Genomic DNA, 17,076 nt, shown 5'->3' on the forward strand with positions numbered 1-17,076 from the left:
GAGGTTGAGGAAGGCACGTTTTCCTTTGCTGAAAGTCAGCTGGACTTTAGAAGGACTGTCTGTTCTGAGTGTGCATCCCTGTGAAGAGATGCTATATCCTGTCTCTTAACTATGCAGGATATGTTTAATACAGCGTGTGCCTCTTCAGATGATAATTTTGCTTGGAGGTGTGAGTCCAAGTGTCCAAAATGGCTTTGAAACATACCTTTGTGTTTACAAGGTGCTGTAACTGTGATTTTATAAGGCAGAGAATACCCTGAGAACTGTATCTTCTTCCATTTCTGGCTGTATTGGCGTTTAACAATGGGCCTATAACTGTGTTTCCTTGCACCATGGCCATCAGGCTGGGCTTGCTGGCTTTCCCCTTATCCTGTCTTTTTCCTGCACTTTGACAACACTGATTCCTCTCTGTTGTTCACAGCTACAAAGAGCAGCATTTGAAGTCTTCTTCATGGCTGCAGAAATCACAGCTGAAGTCAGTTAAACCCTTGGGTCTGAGGTTAATGTGCAGACTCAAGGCTCCCAGTCAATGGTCAGGATTAACATCTTTCATGCGCATTTTACTCTCCTTGTAAGCTAAAAGTCTAAGGCAACTTCAGAGAGCTGCACCCCAGGAACACCTCTTCCTCTTCACTGACTAGCTAGACTGGAGCATCCATGTGTCCCTTGAGGGAGCGTCTTTTAGAGATAGTAGGCCATGCTGCCCTAGAGGCAAAAGAAGGCAGAGCATTCAGAGAAAGATGAGCTAAATAGGTTAGAGGAGGACATTTGAATTATGAATGTAGATACCATAGTATGTAGAAAACAAAGTCCTTCCTCCAGTGGCTGCTCTCCCTCCTTGCATAGAGAGCTGCATTGTACCTATTAGGGCAGAGGTGGACTTTCCTTTCCAGAACATTTACAGGCATTTTTGTTTTATTACTTCCTAATACTGTGCTGCTTTACTGAGCAATAGCTCTTCTTTTTTATATAAGGTGTCTTATTCCTACATACAGCTACACATTCCTCCAGAACTCCTCTATCTCCAGAAATCCAGTCACCCTTGCTCAGCCATCCTTGCTCCCAGGAGCTCCAGTATAAGAGGTGTATGAAGACCATGCCTAAACTTTGAGGCTTGGGTGGCCTTGCTGAATTCTGAGGGTTTTCTCATGAAAGTGAGGTCCACGGTCAAGTATTTTACTCTATTGCACTGTATCTCGCAAGCTATATGTAGTGGGTATTATATATATCAGAAGCTATACAAAACTGAAAAGAGAAAGTGCAGCCTGGTAGCCTTGAAAGGCTCACTGCCTGCCTGGTGCTCCCTATTCAGAAGGCTGGTTTCCTTACTTTATTTCTTCTTTACGTTGACTTGCAGAAGTGTATAGGAGCCCTACTTCTAAAATAACATCAGCAAAAGAAGTACATTTATAATAGAAATGCAAAGTGTCCAAAACTCCTAATATTCATGCTTCTGAGAAGGATGATTTTTGATGAAAACATGTTGGCTGGAAGATTTTAACCTGCTCTAATGCAGAGGAAGATCAACATTTAAAATACAGTAGAAGCATTTTAGAATGTCATTCTTTACTAAGCCCAAAGGAGCTCAGGATAATCCTGATCACTTCATTTCGTTGGAGCTTTACATGAGAAGTTGGATGTGAACTAAGCCGATGGTGTAACTCTCCTGCTTCTCTGCATGTTGATTTGCTCATGTGAATTGCTGTGCTGACTTTATTGCATAGACACTCAGAGATTTGGCAGTTGGCTAAGTCAGAACTAAACTGGGACAGATCAAACAAGGAAAAAGGGGAGTCAGAAACATGCTCATTCCGTTGAACAGCCATGGTTCAAAGGCATAAATGTGGATTGTGCCTGTTCAGTTTTCCACGCTGGAAAACACTTTGGAGAATCTCTCCTGTGGCCCTCACTATGGAGACTCTGGTGCCTGGCTGCTGCTACAAGGTGTAAATCTTCAGTAGCTCAATAAGTGGTTTGCAGGTCAAGAAAATGGAGATCCCAAGGATCTTTCCTCTCTCTGTAGGGTAAAGCTAGACAGACTGAAGGGTGTGTGAAGAGGTTAAACTGATGGGAGGTAGAGATTTCCCAAATGAACAGTGTCAGGAGATCCTGCAAGCATTTGAAGGGTACATTTATGACCAAAGATGGTAATACAGGAAAATTGCTATTATCTCCCCTGGTTTAGATTCAGAGATCAATTTAATTGCATTGCTTTAAGCTATTCCATAAAGAAGTGAGAAAACCTGTACCCGTAGCAAATCTGTCTTTGTAGCGGTATAACTGTGTCCAGAAAGGGCTTTTACCTGCATAAAGTCAGCTGTGGCCTGCATTTTGGTGAAGACAAACAAACTTGCAGCTGAACAGATTGCTGTGGTCAAATGCACAAGTGCAGGGTGGCTGTCAGCATCAATGGTGAGGTGCTGTGTGTGTGGCTGCATTTGCTTGTGCTTGTGGAGCATCTTTTGCATGTTCTTTATTATTAACTCTTCTGATGTTCTTTATTGTTCAGATTTTTGAGCAAAGAAATATCCCAGTCCTGTGATAGGTGTGGAATTTCTTGCTGGGCTTTACACACTGGAGCAGCAGAAGGAAAGGGGCACTGTGAGGATGGTGTGGAAGCGGTGCCCATGGTGGGGCACAGGCTCATTGGACTTATTGGCCCACGTGGGCTCTGATCACCAGGCACTGCTAAGAGACATGGTTTTGGTCTAAGGAAGGGCTGGTTGCTTTTAGGACAGGGCTTTAAAATTGCCTTCACTTTTCATCTTGTGCTGCAGCTGAAGGCAGTAACAGGTTATTGCAGTAGAATTAGGCCAACACTGACTCAGTTTTTGAACCCTCCCGCTTTGAGAAGCCTTGTAGGTGCTGAGGAAAATGGTCATCCTCTTTATTGTGTATTTATATAGCACAAAATCTTCCGTGTAAAAGATAGCATTCATGGATCTTTGAGGCCGAATGGGGTAAATCCATCTGTTTGATAGATCTCCTGCCTTGTGTAGGGTACAGAAATAAAGGCAGCAGTATCTACACCTTGTGGTTAAGCTAAAATGCAGCTTTCAGAGGGTGCTCGATTGTGGACTTCAGGTGGGATCCAGCAGCCAGCTTATTTTCCAGCCAGGATGGATTCTGGCACAGACATCCCGCATGCTCTGGGTTGAGGCTGTTGGACAACTGTGGTGTAGAAATTCCACAGCTTTGGCATCTGGGATGAGGAACGGCTCAGCCTGTGCACAGCGGGGCTTGCATGGGGCTGCTCACCCTGGCCCAGGCTCTGAAGATGTGTGTGTGGTGGATGGAGGGATGGAGATGGACCGTTTCCTGCTGGAATTCCCCTCTTTTGAAACAGGGGCTGTCTCCTTTCTTGAGCTCCCATCCACAGGCTTACCCTCACTGCTGGGACATCCTCCTGAGTGCCACTGCAGATTGTGACTGGGTGGATTAAAGACCCTGCACCATCGCAAACCCTAGCCCACAAGCACATCCTCTGCCCATTCACTTCTTATCCTTCCGCACCACAAGCCTGGGTGATGGATGCTGTTAGTCGGGGAGTGACACAATGAGGTCTCACGCTAGAAGATGTCTTTCATGGCTCGCTGTGACTGACTGGGGCTGTGCCTCCAGCAGCTCTGCAGCAGCCCTTCCCTTTGGCGCTTGCTGAAGCTGCTCGGGGATGCTGCTTTGCTCACATCACTTCCTTTCACCTCCCAGCTCAACCCATCAGCCAGTCTTGCTCCAGGCAGGGAGCGGTGTTCCAAGGGTGAGTAATGCATCCCTTGTGTTTCCTTCGAGCCCGCCGGCTTGTGCTGCTCAGCGGTGGGGTTTGTGGCAAGGGGGGGCAGGGAGGGGCTGGCTGCCTGCTGAAATATTAGCTGCTCACCTAGGCAAAAACGCCGCTTTCCAGTCAATGCCTCCTTTATTCCTTCGTGCCAGATGTATACATCACTGTCAAGAGCAGGCAAGGAGACAATTTACCCGCTGCCTGCTGCAATTGTTGGTATTCAGGAGTGACTGAGGACCGGAATCACAACCGCACGCTCACAACCATTAATAAACCGAGCAGTCATCGGGCAACCGCTCCTGCGCGTGATGCGAGGTGCGCGTGGCTCTAACGCCTCCCCCATGTGTGCTTCCCCACAGCCGACAATGCCAGCCGCCCTTCCCACCGCCGCCGGCCCAGCAGCACAGCCCCATGTCCTCACAAGCCACCGCTGCCACCGGCCCCCTGCTCCCGGGTACCTTGCCCCCATTGCAGGCTCCTGCCCAGGCACCGACGCCACCGGGCCAGCAGCTAACACCCGATGCCTTCGCCATCGTGGAGCGGGCGCAGCAGATGGTAGAGATGCTGTCCGAGGAGAACCACGTGCTGCGGCAGGAGCTGGAGGGGTACTACGAGAAGGCAGACAAGCTGCAGAAGGTATGTGAGAGGTGGGGATGGGGCAACTGTCTTGGTGCTTCTGCATTTGGGTGTCACAAGCTGTTCTTCATAGTCATGTCACTCCAGTGGTGATGCACCAGTGGCTGTCTCTGCTGCCTCTCCATGGTGGTCTTTCAGAAGTGTAATGCTGTGCACTGTGGCCTCTGGACTTTCCTGCCTTTAGTGTGAAATGGGGCAACCCATCATATATTTCGTAGTTAGAGACTTTCCACCTCCATCCTCCCATGCTAGCCTTCCCAAAGCTTTCCCTGGAAGTCTCCCTTGGGCACGGGATGCTCCTTCACCATCTAGACAGGGGTAGAGCTGCCGGTGAGAAGTATTTGAAAAGCATGGCCACATCTGTCCTGGGCAGTCTTGTCACTGCAATAGGCTCATGTGGTGCTCCAGGCTCTTCGCAAGTGTAACAGCCATCAGTTGGGTTGCCCGTTGTTTGGAAATGCGTTAACTTGATTGTCTCAGAGGCTTTCAGTGACTGCTCTCCAGGTTCCCAAGGGCTGATGTTAGATACGCAGCGTTGAACACGTTGGTTAATAAAGCACTGAGAGAACCATTTGGTAAAGATTTTGCTCAATACCCTTTGCAAAGAGATCCTGCCAAGAGATGTTTTCTGTACACAAGCTGGCATTTGCGGTGGAGAAGGCTGATGTCACCCGAGGCAACCCACAGACAAGATAGAGTCAAATCAAATGAAGTAGAAGTTGCTTAAAACCGAGACCTTGCTGAAGACAAAGCAGAGAGGCTCCCCAGATCCGCTGGCTTTGGGTCCCAAGGGCACAGACCAAATGAGTTATTCAGTATCCTACACTGGCATTTTATTTGTGTCTTCCTGCTGCTTATACACACATGGACCTAAGCTGCAGGTCTTTTCTCTCTGAGTTTAGGAGTCTAAATAGGAGCTCTGGGTTTTTGTGCCTGGTGAGATGAGGGTGAGATGAGGGTACTCTTGGAAACACCCTTCATAGAGAAGAGGCAGCTCTGCGAGACCATTTACCTGGGTTAGTACAAAGACCTGTTGTTTGGTAGCTGCTGTTGTCCTTTCAGCCCCTTCCTCTGCAACCAGATGACTTGAGTTTATTCACAGGATTTCCTAAATTTCATTGGGATCTCAATGTTTGCAGCCACATTAACTGTTAGTGAAGATGTCTGCAGAGATGTTAGCACTGACTTCCCTATGGCCTTTGTGGGCAACAAGAAATATTCCAGCTACTAACTTCACAAAAGCCGCGTTGTTCAGTTAAAGGTATTTGAGTGCGATGCCCTAAAACTGTTCCAATTTCCTTTTACGCTCTTGGAAAAGGCTCTCTCTTTATCTTGGATGCCCCATGAGTCAATTGCATCAGACACCAACAGAAAGGTATTCAAGCATGGGCTGAAATCTCACTTCAGTCAACAGTGTGGACTCGAGTCCCATTGACTTGGGGGGAATGTAAGCGGAGTATTGAAGTGAAACCCATGCTCAAGTGCATTCTTTCTTCAGGAAAACATCCTCAACCGAAGCCTTAACACACAGTATCCCTCCCATGCTGGTTTTAATGTGTTTGATCACAGGCCAGGGCAGGTCCTCCTCTGTTCCCACAGTTTCAGCTGAACATCACCTCTGAAAACGTGACAGTGAGTTAAATTACCTGCTTTGGGTGAGAAAATTCTTCCCCCTTGTTGGAAGTGGGAAGGGTCATGAGGAGTTCTTTTTCACCTGCGTGTAGCAAGCTTATTCTAGGTAGGGCCTTCCATCGCTTTCATTCATTACAGAATAGGAGGAGAAATTAGGAAATCAGCTTGATGTGGAGGGCTGTCAGGGTGTTTGTGTGAACACATCAGCCCTGAGGGCTGTCACATTCTCAGCTGTGTCTGAACAGACTCTGCACTAGGTACAAGGCGGTGATTCATCCCTGTGCTCTTTGATGAGCTGTCTGGTTTTCTTACCTGAAAAGATTCCGGGGGCCTTGTGCACAGTTAAATTTGAGCTTTATTTTTGCAAAAGGAAAGCATTAATTTCTCTTTCTTTGCTGCTGTTTTGCTGTTGGAGGATGTTACCTCACCCAAGTGTAATTGCCAGGCTGGGCTGCTCGTCATCCCCGTGCTGTGTGTGTGGGTTGTTCAAGTGGGTCGGCTCTAGGAGCTCCCAGGCAGAGAAGAGGCTGAACTGTTTTTTCCCCTACAGAGAATGCAGGGGAGGGAAATCCCAGAGCTGCTGAGAAACACCAACACGATCTGTGGCCATTCTGCCCTCCTGTAATTTTGTTCAGTGCTGATGGAGCTTCTTTCTCTTCCTGCAGAACTCAGCCTGCAGGGCTGCTGGAGGCTTGTGTGGTGATGTGTTTTGGGAAATAGCAGGAGATAACGGGCAGAGCAGAGCCCATGTGGTAACCAGCAGCATTGGGCAGTACTGTTGGGCTGTGGAAACCCCCCTGTGTGCTGACAAATCTGCTTCACTGTGGTAGGAGCACGCTGGAGCAGGCATCTTCTCCTGCATGTAGTGGCTCACGCAGGAGAGGGGAGGTATGGAAACCGGAGGGTATCAGGACACCCAACTAGGAGCAGGGGGTTCTGGTTGGGATCACGTACTTAAAGATTCAGGAAAGTGATTTAAAAATTACTTGTGCTAAGCCAAACTTTTCTTTCAAGGAGAAAGAATCTCAGTCTGCTTAAATGGTCAAGGAGAGCAGTGTGATGGTGCCTCCTCATAGAGGCTGACTATAGCCTCTATTTACAGGAAGAGAAACCTTCTGCTAGTGGAGGTCACACTGATCTAAAGAAGCTGTAATAGAATCAAGTGCTGTTACTTTAATTACTCATCAACATCACTTCTATTCTGGAAAATTCACATGAAATTGATATTTGATTGTAGGTCATAGTCATAGAATAGATTGTTTCAGTTGGGAGGAACCTACAGTGATCATCTGCTTCAATTGCCTGACCAATTCAGGCAATTTTAGCTGACTCCACGCTAAAGTGTGTTATCAAGAGCGTTGTCCAATTGGGGCATCAACCACCTCTCTAGGAAGCCTGTCCCAGTGTTTGAGCACCATCTCAATAAAGAAATGCTTCCTAATGTCCAGTCTAAACCCCTCCTGGCACAGCTTTAAACCATTCCCACGTGTTCTGTCACTTGGTACCAGGAAGCAGAGATCAGCATCTCCCTTTCCACTTCCCCCCTCAGGAAGCTGTAGAGATCAATGAGGTTCCCCCTCAGCCTTGTCTCTCCAAACTAGACAAACCCTAAGTTCTTAGCTACTCCTTATAGGGAATTGCATTTGTTGCCTTCCTCTGGATGCATTCAAGGGCCTTCACATCCTTCTTAAATGGTGGGGCCCAGAACTGCGAAAGAAGGTCAGACTCCTCGATGAGGCTTTGTGCAAGCTTGCATTGCCAGCCTATGAGGACAAAGAAGACTCATTGACTTTCTCTGAACCGCAGTAAGGTTTAGTTTGAATTTCAGACAGCTTTGGATTCATGCAGCATTCCTCCAAGTGTGCTGTTCTTGTGGTGGAAGCGCACGTGGTATCTGGCTGTGCCTCAGCAGGGTGGGGAAGGAGGACCTGCTTTCCTAGTAAGGGGAAGGGCATTGGGGCTTCCTGCAGCTCCTGCTTCAGAGAAACTTAAATGGAGAGTCAGAATCATCTAAGTTTGTAGCTGACCCAAGGAGTGTCACAGCATGGGATATGGCTGGTTCAACAGCTCATCCCATTGGAGCTGTGGAGAATTATCACTGTGGGAAGCACAAATCCAGGCTGCTGGAGCCTGGCTGCAGGTTCCTACACAGGCAATGGGTGACAGCTCCAGCATCCCTGGAGCTTGTATTCTGCAAGTGCTGCAGTTGGCAGATAACACCTAAAGCTTAGTGAGCCCTGGAGATGGACCCACCTTCACCTCCACTGCAAGTGGAGCTGGGCTTGCACCTTGGCTTAACAAACACGAATCCATCCCACCCATGATTCAAGAGGCTAAAAAAGCACCACATTTAGAAAGGTATGTGGGAGGCTATATTTATCTCATCGTTTTCCAGCCTGTGCACATTATCAAGGTTTCCTTTATGAACACAAGGGCCAGGCATGCAGGAGCAGATTCTCACATTGGCATTGATCATTCGTGCAGCAACGATTTTAGTAAAGAGGTAACAGTTAACATGACATTGGCTTATTAAAAGAGTTGTTTGGGTTGACCTGAACAGCAAAACTCTGCTGGGGACTATGCTCCTGTCAGTCCTTTGGGCTCAGGTGTTAAGATGCAGGTCCACTACGAAGGACTTCTTCATGCCCTGCCTGCAGTTTGCTGGACTTCAATGAGATGAAGATAAGAAAACTGAAAACCCTGAAGATTTCTTTGGTCTGTCATAGAGTTTCTTCTTGTATAGAGCAGTCTGCAGTCAAGGACAGAAAGGAGTGAAGCACAACAGTTTAAAACTGACATGAGATCAGAATTGAGTCTAGAACACGTCTGATGGCACCCAGAGCTAAGTTCTGGATCCGGGATCTGGCAGAATGACAAATCCTGCCTTCTACAACCCTTTCTAGAAAAGAATACATCACACACAAATGCACCATTTCCTTCGTTCCTCCTCTTGGATGATGCTAATGCACTCACCTCAATCATAGAGTGAAGGCAAATGAGCAGGTACATCAAGTCTGGCCCACTCCAGCACTGGGAGCCACCAGCAGAGTGTCCATGGGATGCTGTGGCATGGTGAGCTGCACACAGTGCTGGAGGGCAGGAACCTCCAGCACTGCCAGGGCGTCCTGCCATCCTCCACTGGGGAGATTGGTCATTGCAGAACTGGTGGCTGGTGTGACACTCAGCATGAGCATCGCCCCGATCCTCATTGAAACATGATGGGCAAACACTGGCATGGGACATGTTCCTGCTGGGCTTTAACAGGAGCTCTCTCTGTTTTCAGTTTGAAATAGAGATTCAGAGGATTTCAGAAGCTTACGAGGGCTTGGTCAAGACCACCACTAAGAGGGAGTCTTTGGACAAAGCGATGAGAAACAAGCTCGAAGGAGAAATTAGGAGACTTCATGACTTCAACAGGGATCTCCGTGGTACGTTGCACTTGCTTGGGTGGTTTTTCCCCACTGTGTTAACATGGTGTCTCACTTCTCACAAGATCCAGAGCTTTAGAGGAGTAGCTTCACGTATGTTTTAGATAAACATCTGGAGAAATCAGGCCTTGCTCACTGGCATAAGACAAAACTGCTGTTACCCCCCCCGGTGGCAAGGAAACCTTCTGGCAAAATATGAGTGAGCTTCAGAGGATGCCTTTGCATTTAGCACTTGCAGATATTGATTTGACAGCAAGGCCACCCGACCTGAAGTCTCATTCAGCTCTTAACAAGCCGAAGAGCAAATCGTGATATAGAGCAGTATTGTACAACCCATAAACCTCAGAGTTCAGTGCTTTCATGAACCAGTAGCAAGTATCAAAGGGTATCTCTTTTTTGTATTAAAACCATGAAATTGAGGGTATATCCTTACCAAAAAGCAAATGGGGGGTATGTTGGGTAGCTGTTACCTGTCCAGGAACCTGATGGGGGTACTTTGGTACCTCCTTATGCAGTGAGATGCCTTCTGCAAGCTGGCTCATGGTTTTTGCAGTCGTGCATGGTCTTTGGAGGAGGGGGACACTTAAAAGCAGGACCTTTGTAAGGAAAGCTGTTCCTGGCTGCAGAAAACTTCTCCTTTCCCAAGGCATACCCAAGGGTTGGTGTCACTGGGCTGGGGGCTGCCTTCCCCCAGGGCATCTTACTGCACCAGGGGCAGCACTCCACTGTGGGAATGCCCCTGTCCCCCTGCAATGCTGGGTAATTGAGATTGCAGATGCCTTGTGCATTGTGGACATTGTGAGGAATGAACTGCCTGGGCATGGCAGAGGCTTTTCTTCCACTTTCTGTAGATCTGAATGACACAGCTTCATGGAAGAGGTCAAAGGCCTCATCTTTTATGTATGTGTCAGCCTCCGTCTTAGTGTCCTCCTCCAGAGAGTCTATTTACACTGCTCTGCTGGCATGCATCTGATTTCCTTGCTTGGCCTACAACTTTATATACATATATTTATACTTAAAGTATTTCCTGTTTTCTGCAGAACGACTGGAGACAGCCAATAGGCAGCTGGCCAGCAGAGACTTCGATGGGCATGAGGATAAATCAACAGAGGGCCTTTATGTCACTCAGAGTGAGTACTGTGCTAATCTGTTTTGGAGTGGCATAGACGTATATGCATGCTGGAGTGGAGGTGAATACTTTGCTGTTAATTATTGCTGACCTTATGGCTTGGTTTTACTTGGCTAATTCATCACATACTCTTATTTAAGCTTTGGACTGGATTGCTTAGGCTGTTTGTTTTCTCTCTCTGAGCACCAGAAGCAGGCAGTGGGAGTTAATGGAAACACAGCTTATTTTTATAAATATTTATCTGAAATGGTGAAGTGTTGCTTGCAGGGATCATCTCCAAGGATACGTGCTTTTTAGGGAAGCCAGGCTCTTTGCTTGGCTGGGAAAAGCCCAGAAAACCGCTGTTGACTTGTTGTGAGTGCCATGGTTTGACTACCAGGAGGGAGAGCAGAGCTGGACCACCTTTTTCACAAAGGACTGATGAGGCAAAGGTTTTACAACAAAAGCATCCATCCCCAACAGATTCTAGGCTCCCACAATGCCTGGGCACAGTGCTGCGGCATTTCCCTGCCATGTGCTGGTGGCTCCATGTGACCATTCAATCCAAAACCCAAGCAGCTGGATGCTGGCTGAGTGTGTGGCTTCTCTTGTATCCTGAGCATCTTCAGCATGCTTCCAGAAGGCCTTTTGCACTACCTTGTGGGCTGAAATCCCACTGAAGCTGAATGCTGTGTACATCTAATCCTTCTGTTTTATTTATTGCACCAAGAGCTGACTTGAAAGATGAGCTGTAACTGCAGATCCTTAAGTGGAGAACTGGCCACCTCCAGTAGTGTTTGATACTACTTCGTGTGCCTCACTGCAATGTCCACCAGCTCCTCCAAATGCAGGAAAACCATCTCCTTGATGCCAACACAGCAACTTCACTGATCATTTGGTGCATGTGTGCGCAAACCAGAAGAGAATTTAATGATGTTCTCCATGACTGTGTTAGCTTTGTCATATTAGCAGTTGCCACAAGGGCATGTAGATTCTGTTGCAAATTCAAGGGATGATCTGTTAGTAAAACAGCATTGCTATGTAGGTGTTGTCATCCTTGGGAAGACTTCAAACAGGGTAAATTGCACAGTGCAAACTGGAGACTGGGGTCTGCTGTCTTCAATAGAGAATTCCGGTGTGTTCCCATAAACAGGTAGGGAAAGTTAAATCCCAGGATGGACTCAGTTATTTGAGTCATTTTGCAGTGCATAAACATGCTCTGTGCTTCTACTGATAAATATCTAGCAATGAGAAGTTGTGCTGAGCTCTCAGTATATTGCTGCTATCAATTCACAGCTTACAAACAAATATAGCTTTCGGATCCTATCACATAAGATGGTCTGGATGCTTGGAGTGTCTCCTGGCTAGAGCCAGAGAGCTAAATGTTACTAATGCAATGCAGAGTGCTTCCAAGAATAGAAAAATGGGCACATGAAAGGCAAGTCCTCTTCAGTCATGTTCTTGGAGCTGCTGCATGCACAGTAATGACCTCGATATCAAGCTACCCGCCTAAAACACCTCTCTGAAGCCCATAAAAGGTTTTGCTTGCAAATCCTCTGTTGCTGACTGCATCCAATACCTAAAGCGGCTGACAAGAGATCTGGAGAGGGGCTTTTTACAAGGGCAGGTAGTGACAGGACAAGGGGAATGGTTCTAAGCTGAAAAGGGGTAGAATTAGATTAGACATTAGGAAGAAGTTCTTCCCTGTGAGGGTGCTGAGGCGCTGGCACAGGGTGCCCAGAGAAGCTGTGGCTGCCCCATCCCTGGCAGTGTTCAAGGCCAGGGTGGATACAGGGACTTGGAGCAACCTGGTCTAGTGGAAGGTGTCCCTGCCCATGGCAGGGGGTTGGAACTGGATGAGCTTTAAGGTCCTGTCCAACACAAACCATTCTGTGACTCTATGATATGTACACTGAGATTGTTCATGAGTCTTGCCCAGGGGCAGGCCATGACCAGGGCTGCACCTCACAGCCAGCCAGGAGGTTTGCAAGCACAGTCTGTACCCTCTTCACATCTTTTGATGGGATGCTTAGGCAGAAAGGTTAGAGGAGAAGGGGTGCAGCTCAGTTTAGCTGCCATGTGTTCAGTTGGCTACTGAGACTGAAATAGTCATTTTTAGAAGAAGAGAAAAAATGGTTCCTCCGTGCACTCCCATCATAGAATCATAGAATAGTTAGGGTTGGAAAGGAGCTTAAGATCATCCAGTTCCAACCCCCCTGCCATGGGCAGGGACACCTCACACTAAAGCATATCACCCAAGGCTTCATCCAACCTGGTCTTGAACACTGCCAGGGATGGAGCATTCACAACCTCCCTGGGCAACCCATTCCAGTACCTCACAACCCTTACAGTAAAGAATTTCTTCCTTACATCCAGTCTAAACCTCTGCTGTTTAAGTTTCAATCCGTTACCCCTTGTCCTATCACTACAGTCCCTAATGAATAGTCCCTCCCCAGCATCCCTATAGGCCCCCTTCAGATACTGGAATACTGCTATGAGGTCTCCACGCAGCCTTCTCCAGGCTGAACAGCTCCAACTTTCTCAGCCTGGCTTCATATGGGAGGTGCTACAACCCCCTGATCATCCTCATGGCCTCCTCTGGACTTGTTCCAACAGTTCCATGTCCTTTTTATGTTGAGGACACCAGAATACTCCAAGTGAGGTCTCACGAGAGCAGAGCAGAGGGGCAGGATCACCTCCTTCAACCTGCTGGTCACGCTCCTTTTGATGCAGCCCAGGATACGGTTGACTTTCTGGGCTGCAAGTGCACACTGAAGCTGGCTCATGTTCATTTTCTCATCAGCCAGCACCCCCAAGTCCTTCTCCACAGGGCTGCTCTGAATCTCTTCTCTTCTCTGCCCAACCTGTAGCTGTGCCTGGGATTGCTCTGACCCAGGTGTAGGACCTTTCACTTGGCATGGTTAAACTTCATGAGGTTGGCATCAGCTACTGCAATTTTGTCATGAACCTCATGTTTGTGTTTTTCCTAAGGGTAGTAGCTTATTAAGTCAGATTAGTGAATATGAATCATTAGGAAAGCAAAATCAGATTTATATTCCCTGTATTTATGGAAAAGAACCTGAAAACATGACCCTTGACATCCATGACCTAAGTTAGAAAAAAGACTCCAACATCAGTGGGTTTCTAAAAGTTATAATTTTTAAGCCAGTCCCATGATGAGGTAAAGAAGGAAAGATAAAGATCTTGAGGCTTTTTAATGCTCCTTCTTGGTAATACTGGAGAATTAATACGGTGGTAACACTCCAGTAATAGGAATAAAATCCTGTAAGAGAAGTCTGACAAGACAGGATGTGCAGGGATCATCTCTCAGTTCTTTGCAGAGCTCTCCATTACTGAGATGGAGACCAGAGGTGACAAAAGCTCTAATTCTTTGTAATAATAGTAGGTAAAGCCAGGCTGCATGCCTCAAAGTATTAAGTGCCTAAGAAAAATGCTGCTGTTGTGTTGGTGTAGGAGAGAGCTCACAGTCTATTAGTTTCATCCTAATTTTGTGCTGGTTTGTGAGTGGAAAAGGTTCTTTTGAGGAAAGACATGAAGCAGCAACCAAAGAAGGTGTATGGGCCCATACAAGTGAGAGGAGAGCCAGGCAGGAGGAGGCTAAGAGCTGTGGAAGGGGAGAGGCAGGAAGACTGAGGATGGTTTCAAGGGCATGGGGCAGAGAGAAAGCTTATGGTAACAGTCTGAGAATGATGTGTGTCTTTCTGGGGCTTCTGAACTTAGAGACACTGTCAGAGCAGGGAAGATTGGGGTCTGTGCACATCCATGGGGCTCTACATCCATTAGTGGGGATGTGAAGACAGTTTTGGCAGTGTGTTGGTAGAGCCTCATGCTTCCTGGGAGCTCTCAGTGGATGTGACTTGTACTTGTGCACGTATCTCTGTCCCAAGTATCCCAGGCAAAGAAATATTCTCATTGAATGAATCCAGCCAAAGAAAACGCCCACAGTGGATGATTTTGAGGAAGGGATTTGGGGCAGACTAAGAGCCATTCAGTGTTAACACAGGAAATAATCAGGGCAGAGGCAGAAGTTGCAGGGGCAAGTGGTACAGAGCTCCTTGCCCATGAGCTGCACGTGCCCCCATGTACCCATAGCCAAGGGCACCAGTGCATGGAGCAGCATCCTGAAGTGTCACATTATAAAATGGATCTGTTTTACTTGACTTCCCCCTGCCTTCTGAAGGGAAAGGGCATGGGAAATCAGTTTTTCAACACATGAAGGTCAGATTGTCCTGACTTGTACTTCATGACATGCAAATAGAATGCCCGAGATGTAAATCAGACCAAGTTCAAGCTGCCCACGATACTTTGTAGGGTAAGGAAAGCCATCACCAGCTACAATGGAGATTCAATGACTTCCTCTGACAACAGAGCACCAAACCTTTCTGCATCCCTGCTTCATTCAGTGACCATGAGTAACCCTTACCCCAAACCATTTGTTAAGTACATTAGAATTGATCATAATTATCAGTTGCAGTGTGGAATCCCCATTAACCACCATGTGAGAAAATGGACTCAGGGACTCAAGCACGACCTCTTGCAGCTTCTCAGCCTTTTCTTGGTGCTGGTGTGGCCTAAACTCCAGAGGGCTGTGGGAAGCATGCCATTTATGAGCGAAACTGCAGGAGGAGAAGACTGCAATGAGCTCTTTTGGCATTTGTATCTGCTTTCTTTTTTTCTTCTCATGGAGACCTGCCAGTGGGGATGGAAAGAGCTGCTTCATTTCCCAGTTCTGCATTGCTGCTGCTCCAGGCTCAGCTTAGTCAGCATCAAATCACAGCTGCAGGGGCTGCAGCAAGGCTCAGGCAGAGGGACAGATGGGGGGACTGTGGCTTTGCTGCTCATCTGGAGGGAAATCTCAATGTCTGGCAACCTGGCCCTGTTTGGTGGGCAAAGAATTCAGTAAAACTGTGGGAAACCTCCTCTTGGCTGGCTGCATGGAGTGAATGGAATCTATTTATGCATTTGTTTAGCTTATTCTTATGGGTGGGAACTAGCCGCTGAAAGGTCTTTGGAGCAGGCAACAAGGTCCTGTCCTCATTTCTGGTCTCTCTGGGCAGAGTGGCAGGGCACAATGGGCCTGTCCCACTCTTCAGCCTCACTGCCCCAGCATCCTCTTGGGAAGGTGTCCTGGGTTCAGCAGCAGCAGTCATTTTTTCTCCTTCTTAGTAGCTGGTGCAGTGCTGTGGTTTTGACTTTCGGCCTGGGAACATCCCTGATAACACTGTTGTTTTCAGTTGTTTCTCAGTAATGTTTAGTCTGACCAAAGACTTTCTGAGTCTCATGCTCTGCCAGGGAGGGGGGGAAGCCAGGAGGAAGCAGAGACAGGACACCTGACCCAATCTAGCCAAAGAGGTATTCCATACCACAGCATATCATGCCCGGGATGTAGAACTGGGGGCAGTTACCCAGAAGGGTGAGATCAGTGCTGGGTTGGGCTGGGTATCGGTCGGTGGGTGGTATTGTATTCTCTTCCCTTGTTATTTCCCTTATCATTATTGGTGGTAGCAGTAGTGATTTGTGTTATACCTTAGTTACTGGACTGTTCTTATCTCAACCCATGGGAGTTACATTCCTTCAATTCTCCTCCCCATCCCTGAGGGAGCAGGGGGAAAAAAAGTGTGGGGGAGTAGACTGCATGGTTCTGATTTACGGCCTGGGCTTAAACCATGACAGAAGGTGAGGCCACTGGAGTTGACCAAGTTCTGTCTGAAGCTGGATAAGTAGAAGAGGTGACTCTGGTGTGCTCATGCTCATGAATCAGCTGGTCCAAGGGTGACCAGCAGCAGCTGTGACATACACACCCATGGAGTGAATGGCAGAGCTCCTCCACACACTCGCCATGTCAGGAGCTGTAAGACTGATGAGAGGCTAAATGAGTCCCACAGATTCCATTCAAGAAGTTGTCTTTGGCATTAGCAGTTGTGAGCTAAGAGCCACCACTGGGAAAGGCAATAAAAGAACATATATAAGAGAAACTGTTGGAAACACCACGATGGACATGGTACAGGAGCCAGTTTTCTTTTCCAGCGAATCTCTAGTAGCCAAATTAGGCTCCCACTGCTATAATTTGATGTATTTTCCTCCTCCAGCAGTGGTCATTCTGTAGAAACAAGGCGTGTATTTAAAATACATCTGTTACCCCCCTGCAATATCACAGCATTGAGAAAAGCAGCTACAGATGTATTGAGGTGGGCATTACATTGGTCAAACAAGTTGATACTTAGATATAATGTGTGAAAAGCTGGGGGTTATATCTGAGTGTGGGGAAGAGGTGGCACAGATCAACTCTGTCTTTCTGTCTGATGTTTCTTCTTCAAAGCAGGGCCAAGACTGATCTACTCTTGATGTACCTACCCAGCTTCACAAGTCAGAAATGCTGTTTGTGAAGCACTGAAGCAGGCCCTTCCCTTTCTCTCCTATTTTCATCAGCCAGAGTATAGGTGTAATGTCCTCAGTGTATTGAGGTACAACAG

At 47.4% G+C, this 17,076-nt stretch overlaps 1 protein-coding gene across 1 annotated transcript in view; it reads left to right on the plus strand.

Moving 5' to 3' along the window:
- Positions 1–17,076, plus strand: part of AMOTL1 (angiomotin like 1) — an 85,598-nt gene that overhangs the window by 47,051 nt on the left and 21,471 nt on the right. The window contains 3 exon segments of the mRNA XM_034074384.1: positions 4,138–4,414; positions 9,330–9,474; positions 10,515–10,604. Coding sequence (XP_033930275.1) covers positions 4,138–4,414; positions 9,330–9,474; positions 10,515–10,604 — 512 coding nt within the window.

This window comes from Melopsittacus undulatus, chromosome 2 (assembly GCF_012275295.1).
Source record: "Melopsittacus undulatus isolate bMelUnd1 chromosome 2, bMelUnd1.mat.Z, whole genome shotgun sequence".
NCBI lineage: Eukaryota > Metazoa > Chordata > Aves > Psittaciformes > Psittaculidae > Melopsittacus > Melopsittacus undulatus.